Source organism: Salvelinus namaycush, chromosome 35 (assembly GCF_016432855.1).
Source record: "Salvelinus namaycush isolate Seneca chromosome 35, SaNama_1.0, whole genome shotgun sequence".
NCBI lineage: Eukaryota > Metazoa > Chordata > Actinopteri > Salmoniformes > Salmonidae > Salvelinus > Salvelinus namaycush.
This window is the reverse complement of record NC_052341.1, coordinates 28,929,840-28,948,324: the sequence shown is the minus strand read 5'-3', so window position 1 is coordinate 28,948,324 and position 18,485 is coordinate 28,929,840. Positions and strand designations below refer to the sequence as shown.

At 40.6% G+C, this 18,485-nt stretch overlaps 1 protein-coding gene across 1 annotated transcript in view; it reads left to right on the top strand.

Moving 5' to 3' along the window:
- The window catches only part of LOC120029776 (glutamate receptor ionotropic, delta-1-like), a 453,526-nt gene that overhangs the window by 377,647 nt on the left and 57,394 nt on the right, over positions 1 to 18,485 (top strand). The window contains exons 7-8 of the mRNA XM_038975046.1: positions 6,491 to 6,652; positions 13,518 to 13,637. Coding sequence (XP_038830974.1) covers positions 6,491 to 6,652; positions 13,518 to 13,637 — 282 coding nt within the window. The remainder of the gene's footprint in view (positions 1 to 6,490; positions 6,653 to 13,517; positions 13,638 to 18,485) is intronic.

Genomic DNA, 18,485 nt, shown 5'->3' with positions numbered 1-18,485 from the left:
GACATATATTTCACTTATAATTCACTGTATCACAATTCCAGTGGGTCAGAAGTTTACATACACTAAGTTGACTGTGCCTTTAACAGCTTGGAAAATTCCAGAAAATGATGTCATAGCTTTAGAAGCTTCTGATAGGCTAATTGACATAATTTGAGTCAATTGGAGGTGTACGTGTGGATGTATTTCAAGGCCTACCTTCAAACTCAGTGCCTCTTTGCTTGACATCTTGGGAAAATCAAAATAAATCAGCCAAGACCTCAGAAAAATAATTGTAGACCTTCTCAAGTGTAGTTCATCCTTGGGCGCAATTTCCAAACGCCTGAAGGTACCACATTCATCTGTACAAACAATAGTATGCAAGTATAAATAGCATGGGACCACGCATCCGTCATGCCGCTCAAGAAGGAGACGCGTTCTGTCTCCTAGAGATGAACGTACTTTGGTGCGAAAAGTGCAAATCAATCCCAGAACAACAGCAAATGATCTTGTGAAGATGCTGGAGGAAACAGGTAGAAAAGTATATTTTTCCGCAGTAAAACAAGTCCTATATTGACATAACCTGAAAGGCCGCTCAGCAAGGAAGAAGCCACTGCTCCAAAACCGCCATAAAAAAAGCCAGACATGGTGACCAAGATCGTACTTTTTGGTGAAATGTCTTCTGGTCTGATGAAACAAAAATAGAACTGTTTGGCCATAATGACCATTGTTATGTTTGGAGGGAAAAGGGGGAGGCTTGCAAGCCGAAGAACACCATCCCAACAGTGAAGCACGGGGGTGGCAGCATCATGTTGTGGGGGTGCTTTGCTGCAGGAGGGACTGGTGCACTTCACAAAATAGATGGCAACATGAGGAAGGGGAAATTATGTGGATATATTGAAGCAACATCTCAAGACATCAGTAAGCTTGGTCGCAAATGGGTCTTCCAAATGGACAATGACCCCAAGCATACTTCCAAAGTTGTGGCAAAATGGCTTAAGGACAACAAAGTCAAGGTATTGGAGCCCTGACCTGAATTCCAAAGAAAATTTGTTGGCAGAACTGAAAAAGCGTGTGCGAGTAAGGAGACCTACAAACCTGACTCAGTTACACCAGCTCTGTCAGGAGGAATGGGCCAAAATTCACCCAAGTTATTGTGGGAAGCTTATCTGAAATGTTTTACTCAAGTTAAACAATTTAAAGGTAATGCTACCAAATACTAATTGAGTGTATGTAAACTTCTGACCCACTGGGAATGTGATTAAAGAAATAAAAGCTGAAATAAATCATTCTCTCTACTCTTATTCTGACATTTCACATTCTTAAAATAAAGTGGTGATCCTAACTGACCTAAGCGAGGGAATTTTTACTAGGTTTAAATGTCATGAATTGTGAAGAACTGAGTTTAAATGTATTTGGCTAAGGTGTATGTAAACTTCGACTTGAACTGTATATACAGAACATTACCCTCTAATTTTTACGACTCCTTATTACTTATCGTTTAAAAAAAAATATTGATATTGTGTCTGTTTTTATAAATGTTTATGGCATTGTTGAGGAGAGCTTGCAATTTAAAAAATTGTTGTGTTCCTAACTTTTTTTTTTTGGAAAGGGGATTGGAATATATTTTTTTACTTGTGTTGTACACAGCGGTCTAAGGCACAGCATGTCAGTGCAAGTCAGTGACCCCTGTCACATGTTACGGCAGTGACAGCCCCAGAATTAAAGAGCCTTCTGATTCTTTAGAGTATCACTGAGCCTGTGACCTGGGGGCCCCTGAGGGTCCCTGGGGGTCAACAGCACATACTGTATAGTGTATCTCCTATCGAGTGACAATGGATGATGAGAAGTTACACAAGGCTGAGCTATTGACATGTGCTGGAATACAGTGACAGGTGTTTGGGGTCTGAAGGACAGATAAAGAAAAGTTGGTTGAGAGCATATAAATATAATCAATAGGAGAATGGGGATGGCAATTCTTGTGATTCTATTTCTATAGTTGAGAGGACCAGGCTGCTAGCGAGGCGTTAGATACCCTGTGGTTCCGATTGACTCATTTTGTTTTGTTAGTTGTTTTTTGCTTTCAGGCTCCTGAGTCTCTCAACAGTCTTTTTTCAGACTAACCTTCCCACTCATATACATGTTTCTAGTTTACTCATCAGTAACCTACACTTTATTTAAAAAAAATGTAATCAAATTTTATTCGTCACATGCTTCATAAAAAAATGCAGAGAGAAAGAAAATACTTAATAATAAATAGACAATGAGTAACGATAACTTGACTATATACACAGGGTACCAGTACAGAGTCGATGTGCAGGGGTATGAGGTAATTGAGGTAGGTATTTACATATAACTAGGAATAGAGTGACTTGGCAAGAGGATAGATAATGAACATTGGCAGCAGCATATGCGATGAGTCAAAAACGTTAGTGCAAAAAGGGTCAATGCAGATAGTCTAGGTAGCTATTTAACTAACTATTGGAGGTAGAATTAAAACAACTATTGGAGGTAGAAACTGTTCAGGGTTTATTTATAACAATCCAAAAAATAATAGTCGGACATTCTCGGTTGAGTAAACGCTGAGTAATCACTTCCTGCAGTTTATGACAAGAATATGTTTTTGAATACATTACCCCTTTTGAACACATGCAGTATAGGAATCAACAAAAGTACAGTATGATGACAAATGTATCAAAGATACCCCTTTGATATGGCAGCTAGACATTATCAATCAACCACCCAACAAAATCACACGGATGCTGCTCTCTAACATCCCTCCCCTCTGTTCCTCATCCCTCCGCTCTGTTCCTCATTTATGTAACCAGAGGTGTCTCTGAGTGGAAAAAACCTTGAACCCACCTGAACTCTCACTATCGCTAACTGTTAGCAGATGGCTCAACTCCTCAGGGGGCTCCTATCTCAATCATTCATGAAAAATAGGGTTAAATGCTCTTTGATGTTAAATCACCTTCATGACATGGCAAACGCTGGTTCATGCTGCCGGCGAACCCCGTCAGCGGTTTATCACAAAATTTGCAATTTCAACACTACTGTATCTACTTCCCCCCCTGGAAAGATGTCAGTTAGCCATGTATTAACAAATTAGCCATATCCGCACCTTCACTCTGTCGGTATTTGTATTTTGTATTTATTGTGGATACCCATTACTACTGTTCCTGGAGTCCAGCAAAAATTAAGGCAGTAATATACAGTACACTATAATACAATTTTAAAACAGATTTCACAATACTTAAGTGTGTGCCCTCTGGCGACCACTCTAGTACAACACACAATCCAGGTGTACGTGTGTGTAGTGTGTATGCTATGTGTGTTTGTATGTGTGTGTTTGTACCTGTGTGTGTGACTCTTCACATAAGGTGTATTTGTATCTGTTTTTTAAATCTGATTTGACTGCGTCCGTGAGTTACTTGACGTGGAATAGAGTGTCATGTAGCCATGGCTCTATGTAGTACTATACACCTCCCGTTGTCTGATCTGGACTTCGGTACTGTGAAGAGACCTCTGGTGGCATGTCTTGTGGGATATGTATGTGTCCGAGCTGTGTGCTTGTAGTTTAAACAGACAGCTCGGTGCATTCAACATGTCAGTAATTCTTACAAAAACAAGTAGTGATGAAGTCATTCTCTTCTCTACTTTGAGCAATGAGAGATTGACATGCATATTATTCATGTTAGATCTACGTGTACATTTAAGGGCCAGCCGTGCTGCCCTGTTCTGGGCCAGTTGTAGTTTTCCCAAGTCTCTCTTTGTGGCACCTGACCACACGGCTGGGCAGCAGTCCGGGTGCAACTAAACTAGGGCCTGTAGGACCTGCCTTGTTGATATTGTTGTTCTCCCCATCTTAGCTACTGTTGTATCAATTTGTTTTGACCGTAACAGTTTAAAATCCAGGGTTACTCTAAGCAGTTTAGTCTCCTCAGTTTAGTCTCCTCAATTTCCACATGATTCATTACAATATTTAGTTGAGGTTTCGGGGTTTAGTGAATGAGTTGTATCAAATACAATGCTTTAATTTTTTTTTAATATTTAGGACTAACTTATTGCTTGCCACCCATTCTGAAACTGACTGCAGCTCTTTGTTAAGTGCTGCAATGATTTTACTCGCTGTTGTAGCTGACTTGTATAGTGTCGAGTCATCCGCATATACACTGTAGACACACAGGCTTGATTTACTCAGAGCCAGTGGCAGGTCGTACTGGCGTACACCAAATCACTTGCATAATGTGGCGTTCCATTCCACTTCTCTGGGTGACATTGAGTTTGACTGAGATCGCTGATCACAGATCTCTTGATTGAGGCTTCTAAAGGGGTCACTTGTTGATCTCTGGTTGAACCTCTTGCATTAAACCTGTTGTGATAGTGAAGTATTCTGAAGGTTATTGTCAAAAACACAGAGATCAGGACAGGCCACACACAGCTAACAACAAGGCGGAGGAGAGGACTGAAGAAGGGTGACAAGGGCACGGGGAGAATGCTCGTTGTTGTTGTTCTTGCCTTCTCTAAGTGTCAATGATAGTAGAGATTTAGGTCCAGGGGGTTGGGATTGATGGGGACGTTGTAGCCAGTGTCGCTGTCCCAGTTCTTCAGTTACAAACTACCCAGCAGATGCAGTCAGCAGCCCAGCCTTAGTTAGCCCTGCCCAGCTTTAGCCCTGCCTAGACTTAGTTAGCCCGGCTCATAGCTGTCCTTGAGGCTTCTACTCTGGCCACAGACTAGTGTAGACGGCTCTATGCATTATTACACTCTAGTAGGCCTGCACATTGTTGGCCTGATCCTCATCCATATGTCATGTTCACACTCTAAAATGACAAAAGGCATAATAATGAAGTTATCATATCATGATGAGGGGTGAATGAGTGCCATAGCCTATAGTATTATCATGCGGATGCAGCTCCATGTTGTTTAAAACCTCTACGGGATGGGTGTGTCCCCCTGGGACGGTTGATCTAACGTAGGCTAATGTGATTAGCATGAGGTTGTAAGTAACAAGAACATGGACATTGACATATCTGATATTGGCAGAAAGCTTAAATTCTTGTTAATCTAACTGCACTGTCCAATTTACAGTAGCTATTACAGTGAAATAATACCATGCTATTGTTTGAGGAGAGTGCACAGTTATGAACTTGAAAATGTATTAATAAACCAATTAGGCACATTTGGGCAGTCTTGATACAACATTTTGAACAGAAATGTGATGGTTCATTGAATCAGTCTAAAGCTTTGCACATACACTGCTGCCATCGAGTGGTCAAAATCTCAAGTGCGCCTGGGCTGGAATAATACATTATGGCCATTCTGTTGTATTTCAAAGATGATGGTACAAAAAAACAAAAAATATTTGTATTATCTTTTACCATATCTAATGTGTTATATTCTCCTACATTTATTTCACATTTCCACAAACTTTAAAGTGTTTCCTTTCAAATGGTATCAAGAATGTGCATATCTTTGCTTCAGGTCCTGAGCTACAGGCAGTTAGATTTGGGTATGTCATTTTAGGTGAAAATTGGGGGAAAAAGGGTCAGATCCTTAATGTTGCTTTTCCAATGTGGTGGAGAAGGGAGATGGCATGAATTGTCAGTGCAGAAGATGTCATTATCATAGCCTAGTGTGATGTCTGCGTCTTCTGTCTCTGAAACAGTTGGACTGCTCCGCTGCTTATTTGTCACTGTGCATTTAGTTTCTGCTCCATGGCGCTGGGTTGACTCTGGAGCTGGACTCACATCTGGTCAAGGGGACTGTCATGCTGTGTGTCACTTTGATAGGGGCGTGTGTGTATGTGTGAGTGTGCGTGGGCGTCTTGCGGGCCTGCGTGCGTCATACGGGAGCGCGTGCGCGTGTGTGTCTGTCTGAGAGTGTGCATGCATGTGTATTTTGGGGGGCCTCATGTGGGGCTCATTCAGCCCAGCGGTTTCTGATGTCCCCAGCTGTGTCCCACTCCCAGTCAGAGTGCCTTCTATTCCCGGAGGTAATTAGGATTAGCACCCCTTCACTCCCCATCAGAGCCAGAGCAACATCTGTGGCGCTGCTTAAAGCAACAACCACAGAGCTCTGTTTATAAAGCTTTTATGAACTTTGTTTATGCAGTACCTTTCCAAGTCCTCATGCCGCACAAACAGACAATACCCATTGGAAATCCTGGTCCTATTAAACACATCAAAACACACCAGTCCTACCATTCCCTAAGGGTGCAGCTTCAATTTTACTTTTGTACAATGAATAGGTTGTGCATCAACAATGATTTAATCACATATCACTGTTTAACTGGTTTCCATGGTCTCCAATCTCTGTTGTGTGTGTTATCAACAGAGATCCTAGAAATGTATTGTTTAATACAACATTTTACAATTTTATCAGTTTCTAGAATGACCAAGATGGTTGATTTTCAGTCATGTTGCCAATGTCCCTTCTAGAGTTCTATATGTAATTCTATGCTGTTTTCTCCCTCCTCACTCTCTCTATGTGCCTTTGACTGTCTGTTCTTCAGGTGTCCAACCTGTACCTGTATGACAGCGTTCTGGCGCTGGCCAATGCCTTCCACAGGAAGTTGGTGGACAGGAAGTGGCACAGCATGGCCAGTCTCAACTGCATCAAGAAGTCCACCAAGCCATGGAACGGAGGCTGGTCCATGCTGGAGAACATCCAGATGGTAAATGTAGTACAACATTTTAGTTCAGAACATGAATACTAACCTTTTTCTATATATATACAGAGGCTTGCGAAAGTATTCTTCCCCCTTGGCATTTATCCTAAGTTGTTGCCTTGCAACCTGGATTTAAAATGGATTTTAGTGGGGTTGTATCATTTGATTTACACAACATGCCTACCACTTTGAAGATGCAAAATATTTGAATAAAATTTTAAATAAATAAGACTAAATAAATAAGACAAAAAAACGGAAAACTTGAGCGTGCATAACTATTTACCCCCCCCAAAGTCAATACTTTGTAGAGCCACCTTTTGCAGTAATTATAGCTGCAAGTCTCTTGGGTCTCTATAAGCTTGACACATTCTTCAAGGCAAAACTGCTCCTTCTCCTTCAAGTTGGATGGGTTCCGCTGGTGTACAGCAATCTTTGATTGGTTTGAGGTCTGGGCTTTGACTAGGCCATTCCAAGATATATAAATGTTTCCCCTTAAACCACTCGAGTGTTGCTTTAGCAGTATGCTTAGGGTCATTGTCCTGCTGGAAGGTGAACCTCTGTCTCAGTCACAAATCTCTGGAAGACTGAAACAGGTTTCCCTCAAGAATTTCCCTGTATTTAGCGCCATCTATCATTCCTTCAATTCTGACCAGTTTCCCAGTCCCTGCCGATGAAAACATCCCCACAGCTTGATGCTGCCACCACCATGCTTCACTGTGGGGATGGTGTTCTCGGAGTGATGAGAGGTGTTGGGTTTGCGCCAGGCATAGCGTTTTCCTTGATGGCCAAAAAGCTCAATATTAGTCTCATCTGACCAGAGTACCTTCTTCCATATGTTTGGGGAGTCTCCCAAATGCCTTTTGGCGAACACCAAACGTGTTTGCTTATTTTTTTCTTTAAGCAATGTCTTTTTTTTCTGGCCACTCTTCTGTAAAGCCCAGCACTGTGGAGTGTACGGCTAAAAGTGGTCCTATGGACAGATACTTCAATCTCCGCTGTGGAGCTCCTTCAGGGTTATCTTTGGTCTCTTTGTTGCCTCTCTGATTAATGCCCTCCTTGCCTGGTCTGTGAGTTTTCATGGGCAGCCCTCTCTTGGCAGGTTTGTTGTGGTGCCATATTATTTCCATTTTTTCTATAATGATTTAATGGTGCTCAGTGGGACGTTCAAAGTTTCAGAAATGTTTTATAACCCAACCCTGATCTGTACTTCTCCACAACTTTATGCCTGACCTGTTTGGAGAGCTCCTTGGTCTTCATGGTGCCGCTTGCTTTGTGGTGCCCCTTGCTTAGTGGTGTTGCAGACCCTGGGGCCTTTCAGAACAGGTGTATATATACTGAGATCATGTGACAGATCATGTGAGACTTAGATTTCACACAAGTGGACTTTATTTAACTAATTATGTGACTTCTGAAGGTAATTGGTTGCACCAGATCTTATTTAGGGGCTTCATATCAATGGGGGTGAATACATATGCACACACCACTTTTCCGTTTTAACATTTTTAGAATTTTTTTAAACAAGTTTTTTTTTTCTTCATTTCACTTCACCAATTTGGACTCTTTGTGAATGTTCATTACATGAAATCCAAATAAAAATCAATTTAAATTACAGGTTGTAACACAACAAAATAGAAAAAACGCCAAGAGGGATGAATACTTTTGCCAGGCACTGTACAGTGACTTTCATGTCTTTCATCATGCTGAATACCTGAAAGGTTGTTCAAGGAACACAAATTGTGGATCCAATGTTTTTCGGAAGCAAAAGGGCTCAAGGCCGTGAAACTAGTATGAAGCAGAAAATAGTAAAATAAACTGCCCTTGAATCTAATTCACTCTACATGTGTCACAACTGGAGACGCAACAGCTGTGGGAGATGCAGATGGTTGCCAGCCCTCGGCTTCCATGAAATTTCTGCTGTTGCCATCCTCCGCACTCACATCTTCATTCAACACTGGAGCTACACACTAGATTTGCGCTGCAGAAACTCCTAAGGTTTTCGGGGGCCCATTTTCCAAATGTGGTCTTTAGAGCAGCATGGGCAAACGTGTGTGCGTGCCTGTGTGCGCTCTTCAATTCCATGCTCCTTTAATGTTCTATGAGCCACAGAGGGCTGTGGAGAGATATACTGTCAGGTTCAAAATGATTGGCACATTTGATAAAGATGAGTAAAAAAGACTATCAAATAATAAATAACAAATAAATAATCATAAAAGGGAAAATTGTATTATTTCATACTAACTTAATTGCTCAGAAAAGGAAAAGAGACCCATAACATCAAAGATAAACCACTATATTTAAAAAAAAAAAGTTTTTTTAAATGTATAATGCATCCCTTCTTTCGACGCAATACTCACCACTAGTGTGCATGCCCAAAGAGCTCTATTGTCATGTGATCTGACCATAGCACCGGTTCCAATCCAACGGCTAATGCCGTTTAGCGAACTCCAGGTGTTTACATTTGCTGGATTACATGAAAATAGAGCTCTTTGGCCAAGCACACCAGTGTTAAAATATGGTGGTGGATAATTAGTATTATGGGGCTAGTTTGCTTCCGCTGGTCCTGGGCCCCCTTGTTAAAGGGATAGTTCACCCAAATTACAAAATTGCATATTGCTTGCCTTACCATCTAAGCCAGTGGTCACCAAACGGTCAGTCGATCTTCAACGCATCCCTAGCCAATCACCAAACGTTTCTGTAGAAAAGCCAATGATAAAGCTGTGCGCTCCTTTTTTTATTCTTTTTTTGTATTGCGCTGTTGGCAGTAGGTGCACTTGATTCAGAAGCCCTGCGCGCCGTGAAGACAAAGTGTTCCCATTTGAACCATGTAATTTGTTTGATGGGACAAACTCCGCCTACCCGGTTGACCAGGAGAGCTGTGGCTAAATCAAGTGTGCCTACTGTGCCGGCCAATCGGAAAGCCCAAATCACCGTACCTACATCTTCCACGACCCCACAGCAAAGTTTGATACTAGCCTATGTGAAATTTCATGATGTTTAAAACCATGACCAGAAAGAGTCTGTCAAAGAATATAGCAAAGAGCTGCTGTTTTTATGAGTGAGTTAATGTTTAAGTTTTTATTCAGCACTGTCAACAATTTTACAAAACATAAAACGTGCTTCTTATTTGTATTAACAGCTCGTCGAGTGTATTTTAATATTGAGGAATATTTCATCGTAACAACATGAATTTGTGCATGAAGCAGGAATAATGCGATGCGACTAGAGTGGAGGACGGTGTCCCCTCTCTCTGTTCAGGGTTTATTAATTCTGCCGATTCAGTTGTCAAACGTTTCTTTAACAGAAGCACACTGAATGAAACGGGGAGAGACCTACCTCCATTTGTCCAATAGAAACTCTTGTTTTAGTTGCAAAACGAAATGATTTGCAACTGTTTAGCAGAATGAATACACCCCAGTCTCACCTGAGGAAAAGAGAGAGCAGGGACCGTGAGAGGCAGACCCTCTGCTGTTCACCCTCTGCTGTTCACTGACCATCAGATGCAGGTACCATCAGCCCAGTAAAATAAAAAAGCAAATTATTTGCTAATTATTTCAGGCCAAGAATAGTATGTACTAGGCCTACTGTATTAGGCCTATTGCACAAACCTCATTCCAAAATAAATGTTTTATTAGGTTAATGTTGCACAGGCTTACATTTGTTAAGTCATGTTCAAAGAAAAATTATCTGAGCGGAAAATGCCGGCTTGCTTGTTGACTGCGAAAGTGATCTTGACTCAGAAAAGGTTGGTGACCACCGCTCTAAGCAGTCTATGGACAAGGAATGACACTAATCCGTGCTTTGGTTTAGTTTCCTTGGCACGCTTTTCACATGCTAATGTGACACAAATCCCATTCAAGTCGTGGGACCAATATTAGCATTTTTCGCGCATCATGTACAAATCATCCAAATGTATCTAAAATTGTGAAGCTCAACATAGTCACTTATAGATGATGACTTGAATGGGATTTGTGCCACAGATGCTAAAATGTTAGCATGTGGAACAGTGCCAGGTAAACTAAACTAAACCATGAATTGCTGTCATACCTTGTCCATAGAATGCTTACAGGGTAAGGAACCTAATATGTCATTTTGTAATTTGGGTGAGCTATCCCTTTAAGGTCAACAACATCATGAACTTCACCCAGTACCAGGACATTTTGTCCAAACACCTGGTTGCCTCTGTCAGGAGGCTGAAACTTGGCAGTAAGTGGATCTTCCAGCAAGACAATTACCCCATGCACACATCAAAATCTACAAATAAATGTCCACAAAATAAACATCAGTCCCTGGACTTGAACCCCATTTTAAACCTGGATTTTGAATTTAAGAAAGCAGTCCATAAGTATAGACAAAGGATGTCAAGGATCTGGAAAGATTCTTTATGGAGGAATTGTCTAAGATCCCTCCCAATATTTTCTGCAATCTCATAAAACATTTTAGAAAAAGGCTCAATGCCGTTATCCTCGCAAGATGAGGTTTTGAAAACAGGGTTGTCAATAGTTTTGACCCCTATACATTTGCAAAAATAAACGATTACTCGTTAAACAAATTCTCTTTCTCTGAGCAATTGTATTAGTATAAAATAATGTAATTTTCCAATTTCTTTTGCATACAATATAGCTCAGTATTTGGATTATTTCTCACCTACTGTCTTTTTTGCTCGTCTTTACCAAGGGTGCCAATAATTTTGGGCTTGACTGTATTTGTCTCAGAGAAATTGGCCTGTCCCTAGCACAGTGACATTGGTTCAAACATGCAAATTGATTCAACCACAATATTAATTGGCTCACATGCTGACCAGACCGAACACGTCGCGTGCGCGAGCGTCGCAAAATAAATGTAGAAATCCATGTTATTCAATTATTGCACCCGCACTGCTCGCGTGCGCCAACGAGCGTCTGCGATGCCAAGGGCTAAAATAGAAGTCATTCCTATTTCTGATGCAGATCGCGCTGCAAGTCCTGCCTCTCCCATCTCCTCATTGGTTTATAGAAGCAGGTACCCACGTGCCATCTCCTCATTGGTTATACCCACGTGGGTGATTGAAAGACTAAATGTTTTGCCGGTTGTCGTGGTAATACTATGAAAGTGTAGATGCCAATCACCATATAAGTTCAAAGATGAAAACGCCTGGAAGGAGAAGAGATGACTAGAAATGATTCAGTTGGCCGTTTTATGTGTGGATTAATTGTCGGAGTAGAGGACCTTGTGCATTTCAGGTAAAATAACAACTCAATGTTTATATCCCAGGACAAATTAGCTAGCAACAGCAAGCTAGCTAAATAGGACAAATTAGCTAGTAAGTGCAAGCTAACTAGCTAAATTGCCATACATGTTTAATGCTTTTCGACCTGTCCCCAAATGAATGTCATTGATTCAGAGTTTGTTTTGATATTTTTACCTGCATGACGTGATCGCGTTTGGTGTAGGGGGACAAAATAGATTTATGCACGATAGCGCACGTGCACAGCCAGTTTAGGTTCCATGTTAGGGAGTGCACCGATTTCATTATGGACTTGATATTAAAGGACTTGTTAAAGCAAGATGGCGCCGACAGAGATGGTCGCCTTGCCTCGAGTCCTTTGGCAACTATGCAGTATTTTGTTTTTTATTTATTATTTCTTACATTGTTAGCTCAGAAAATCTTAAGTGTTATTACATACAGCCAGGAAGAACTATTGGATATAAAAGCGACGTCAACTTACCAACATTATGACCAGGCATACGACTTTCTCGAAGCGGATCCTTTGTTCGGTCCACCACCCAGGACAGTGGATTAATCCCAGAAGCCGACCCAAAACAACGTTGCCGCAAAAGAGGCAGACGGTCAGGCTCCATAGGCGTGCACACCGCCCACCGCTTCCAAGTATACTACTCACATATGTCAAGTCTCTTGACAACAAGGTAGACGAAATTAGAGCAAGGGTTGCCTTCCAGAGAGACATCAGAAATTAGAACATTCTCTGTTTCACGGAAACATGGCTCTCTCGGGATACGTTGTCGGCGTCGGTTCAGCAAACGGGCTTCTTCATCAGTCGCGCCGACAGAGATAAACACCTCTCTGGGAAGAAGAAAGGCGAGGGTGTATGCTTCATGATTAACAACTCATGATGTAATTATAACAACATACAGGAACTCAAGTCCTTCTGCTCACCCGACCATAAATAAATCAGCCGTTTCCAGCTACAATAGTCATTTACAACATTAACAATGTCTACACTCTACAATGTCTATTGTTGATAAATTTGATGTTGTTTTAATGTAAAAAAATGTGCTTTTCTTTCAAAAACAAGGACATTTTTAAGTGACCCCAAACTTCATCCACAGGTACACCTCCAATTGACTCTAAAGCCATGACATATTCTGGAATTTTCCAAGCTTTTTAAAGACACAGTCAATTTAGTGAATGTTAACATCTGACCCACTGGAATTGTGATACAGTGAAATAATCTGTCTGTAAACAGTTGTTGGAAAAATGACTTGTGTCATGCACAAAGTAGATGTCCTAATTGACTTGCCAAAACTATAGTTTTTTAACAAGAAATTTGTTGAGTGGTTGAAAAACGAGTTTTAATGACTCCAACCTAAGTGTATGTAACTTCCGACTTCAACTGTACATATTATTATTCCTCCCTTTAGATGTGTGTATTAGGTAGTTGTTGGGGAATTGTTAGATTACTTTTTATATATTACTGCACTGTCGGATCTAGAAGCACAAGCATTTCACTACACTCACATTAACATCTGCTAACCATGTGTATGTGACCAATCACATTTGATTTGACAGTTGGTCTTGTCATGACACTGAGACCTCTGAATTCAAACTATATCATCTCTCTCTTTCTGCCTCCCTCTCTCTCTCTCCTCACAGGGACATATCACAGGTCTCACAGGAACGATGGATTTCAAAGCGAACGGATCCAATTCTCATGTTCAGTTTGAAATTCTCGGCACCAGCTTCAGCGAGACGTTTGGAAAAGACGTGAAAAGGGTGAGTATGATGATTCCGCTACTGATGTGCATTCCTCCTTTGGCTCAAGATGGCTTTAAGTCTGACAGATGTTTTCGAGTTTGTTCTTCTCTGCGCAGTTCTGAAACTACGGACCTCTGTGGTACTACCCAGTGGTATTGCAGCACAGCAAGCCTCTACAAAGTAGTCAGTAAACCATTTCTTTAAAACAGAGGAGGTTATGGCCCATAAATTGCTGGCAGCGATTTCTGAGGTGTCTTGGGTTGGGTTTCTTAGCACACAGAAATTGGAGTGTGGAAACCCTGTGGAACATACTGCAGTCCTTGAGGCAAAGCATACACAATAATCTGCCAGGATACTGTTGGTTGTCTCTTTAAATTGTACTGAGAAATGTAATATACTCTACAATATCTAGGGTATTTATACATTGATGGACAAAAATAGGTTAACCGGCATGATCGAAATTCTCTATGTAGGTCTGTTTTCTATAATGCAAAATTGTCATCAGTGGTGGAAAAAATACCCAATTGTCATATTTGAGTAAAAGTAAAGACACCTTAACAGAAAATGACTCAAGTAAAAGTGAAAGTCACCCAGTGTAACGATGTGCGCTGAGAGTCAGGAAGAAAGTTCAGGGAGTGAGTGTTTCAATAAATAAACACAACATAATACAAAATAAGAAACACGAACAACACACAGACATGACACAGGAACAGAAACAATAACACCTGGGGAAGGAACCAAAGGGAGTGACATATATAGTGAAGGTAGTCAGGGAAGTGATGGAGTCCGGGTGAGTCTGGTGCGCGTAACGATGGAGCAGCCTGGTGACCTAGATGCCGGAGAGGGAGCACACGTGACAGTAACCCCTCCCCGACGTGCGTCTCCAGCCGCAGGACGCCGACCAAAATGACGATCCCGGTGACCAGGAGCGGACCGGTCACCCCTGCTGATGCGCGCTAACCTGTCACCGGCTGGGGTGCAGGAACCTGACAGAGCGGCTCAGGCAGTGGAGCCTGGCGAGCCGGTGGAAGCAGGCGATCCGGCGAAGGCATGAAAGCCCGACGAGCCGGCTGAGTCATGAGAGCCCGGCGATCCAGCTGAGGCATGAGAGCCTGACGACCCGGCGGAGGCAGAGGAGCTTGGCGATTATTTTAACTTTATTTAACTAGGCAAGTCAGTTAAGAACAAATTCTTATTTTCAATGACGGCCTAGGAACAGTGGGTTAACTGCCTTGTTCAGGGGCAGAACGACAGATTTTTACCTTGTCAGCTCAGGGATTCAATCTTGTAACCTTTCAGTTACTAGTCCAACACTCTAACCACTAGGCTACCTGCCGCCCCTTAGGCATGAGGGCCTGTAGTGGCTCCCGGACCCGACGTCATTCCCACCGAAACAAAAACAACAAAAAAACACTCCCTGATGCTTCCCTTAGGTGAGGCGTTATTCTATATTGAGTGCACTGAGAGTCAGGAAGCAAGATCAGGGAGTGAGAATTTTAATAAATAAACGCAACTAAATACAAAACAAGAAACACAAAACAACGTGACACTGGAACAGAAACAATAATGCCTGGGGAAGGGAGTGACAAACGTAAGTTACTCAATACCCAGAAGAAAGAAATGATCTCATTCCAATACATTTTTTATAGAAAGTTAGCAAAAATAGATACGATCTTGCTACCTTGGAAAGGAAAATACCTGTCTATTTGTGGGAAAATCACCCTGATTAACTCTTTAGTCATATCACAGTTTACCTATTTGCTTATGGTTTTGCCTACATCTAGTGACCTGCTTTTTAAATTATATTAACAATTTTTATTTTATTTGTAATTGCAAGCCAGACAAATTTTAAAGGGCCTATTTATATAACAAATATGAATTCGGAGGGCAGAAATTATTAAATATTACAGCATTAGACCTCTCACTAAAGGCATCAGTCATACAACAGTTATACTTAAATCCAAACTGGTTCTCTAGTAAATTGATAGGAATTTATCATCCTTTGTTCAAGAATGGCCTTTTTCCCTTTAATCAGATTACACCTGTTCACTTTCGGTTGTTTGAAAAGGAAAAAATCTCAAAAATATTACCACAAAAATGGAACAGGCAAGTAGAAGGGGAAAAAAGTAAGCAACTTGTATGTTGGCCCTGCATTAAATGGTTAAAGATAAGTGTAATAAATAAAAACATGTACCAATTTCATTTAAGGACCAAAAAACTGACAGCTGTGCCATATAAATTGCAAAATAGTTGGGAAGAGATTTTCGATGTACCCATTTCATAGCACATGGTTTATGAATTGATACGCAAAACAACGCTGGATTCAAAACTTCAAATTTTTCTATTTAAATTACTATACAAAATTTTTGCAACCAATAGAATATTATATATATGGGGGATACAATCTTCCCAGCTCTGCAGATTTTGCTGTGAGGAGGCAGAGTCATTAGATCATTTATTTTGGTATTGTCCATATGTAGCTCGTTTTTGGTCACAGGTCCAGGAATGGCTGAAGAATTGCAATATTTGCCTAGAACTAACGCTGCAGATAGCAATACTGGGTTTGAAAAGCCATAGTCAATCGATCAATAATATAATAATTATTTTAGCAAAAAAATATATTTATAATTTACAATCTGTAGAAGCTATGAGAATAGAAAGGCTCAGTACTTTTGTGAAGCATCACAGCACAGTTGAAAAATATATGGCAAATAGAAATCCGAAATGGATGGTGTTAAGAGATAGATGGGAGGGGTTGAATGGAGCTGAAGAGTGGGACTAATAACAAGATAACCAATGTAAAACATACGAGGTCTGTAAAATGTATATAGGTTCAGAAGTTTTGTGAAATAGCACAGTTACAAATAGAAATCAAACTGGATGGACATCAGAAATATAGGAAGGACTAAAAACAAACAAAATATAACTATTGTAAAATAGATTGTGTCTGTAAAATGTGTATAAGATGTATAAACTAAGTGTTTATTAGTTTACTCCAATTGGGGAAGGGTGGTAGGGTTTGCGGGGAATAATAAAGGTATATTCAAAAAAAGTATGTATATCTATATAGGTATGTGTATGTATATATGTGTATATGTATGCATATGTCTATGTACGTGTATGCATATGGATATATTTACCAAAACAATATCTGGGGGATTGGAAATGATGCAGACAATTACATTAATGGAGGCAACAATCTTTCCACTATATTAAGCTGATCCTACCCTAAATTTAAAAAAAAATATATAAACAAATATATATATGTATATAGGGAAGGTAATCAGGAAAGTGATGGAGTCCATGTGAGTCTGATGACGCGCAGGTGCACGTAACGATGGTGACAGGTGTGCGCCATAACGAGCAGCCTGGTGACCTAGAGGCAGGAGAGGGAGCACACGTGACACCCAGCAAAATTATACTTGAGTAAAAGTCAATGTATTTGATTTCAAATACACTTAAGTATCAAAGTAAATGTAATTGCAAAATATACTTAAGAATCAAAAGTATAAAACATTTGAAATTGCTTATATTAAGCAAACCAAAATGGCGCAATTGTATTTTATTTTTTAAATTGTGGATAGCCAGGGGCACACTACAACACTCTGACATCATTTAAAAAATAAAAATGTGTGTTTAGTGAGTCCACCAGATCAGAGGCAGTAAGGATGACCAGGGATGATCTGTTGATAAGTGTGAAAATTTGAATTTTTTTCTGTCCAGCTAAGCATTCAAAATGTAACGAGTACTTTTGGGTGTCAGGGAAAATATATGGAGTAAAAAGTACATTATTTTCCTTAGGAATGTATTGAAGTAAAAGTTTGTGAAAATATAAATAGTAAAGTACAGACACCCCAAAAAATGTATTAAGTAGTACTTGAAAGTGTTTTTTCTTAAGTACTTTACACCACTGATTGTCATATGCTAAGATGTGTTTTTCTTAACAAACATAGAAATAACATAATGCAATATTAATGTTCATAAATAAGTCCTAGTAAAACACATACAGGGCGTTATATGAGTATAGAATATAGGAATATAGGAACACCTTCCTAAAATTGAATTGCACCCCCCTTTTTGCCCTCGGAACAGCCTCATTTCATTGTGGCATGGACTCTACAAGGTGTCGAAAGCATTCCACATGGATCCTGGCCCATGTTGACTCCAATGCTTCCCACAGTTGTGTCAAGTTGGCTGGATGTCCTTTGGGTGGTTGACCATTCTTGATAAACATGGGAAACCGTTGAGCGTGAAAAACCCAGCAGTATTGGAGATCTTGACACTCAATATTAGTGTTCTTAAAGTTTTGTACTCTGAGTGTATATAAACACAGGAAAATCAAGTTTTTTGACTGCACTGGGCCTTTAAGACATAAACACACCAATGAGTAGCCTCTCATATACTGTGCCATTATTGTATTTCTATTGCACACATTATTTCAGCTAATGTAGTACTGTGCTTTTTTCTGATCAAACACCAGTCAGTACAGTGTCAATCATCCTGTAATGATGACTGTAGGACAAGCAGCAACAGGGTCACTGTCAACACAGCTCACACTGTATATGGCCGGGGAAGCACACACTGTAGGCTGTCTCTCAAATAATACCCTATATTCCCCATATAGGGCATTATTTTCGACAAGGGTCCTATTCAGAACCCTCTGCGTGTCTAGTTAAAAGAAGTACACTCATTTGGGAATAGGGTATTAATTGAGACACAGACGCCGTCTGCTCCTCTGTCCCATTGGGGAGACTCCTCTGTGTCTCCTCAGTGACTAGAGTGTATTATGCGGTTACACTCTTATTCTGAGATGCCTTCACTGGCGCTTGCTCAGGAAGAGGATAGCCATCATTAAAAGGAGGGATG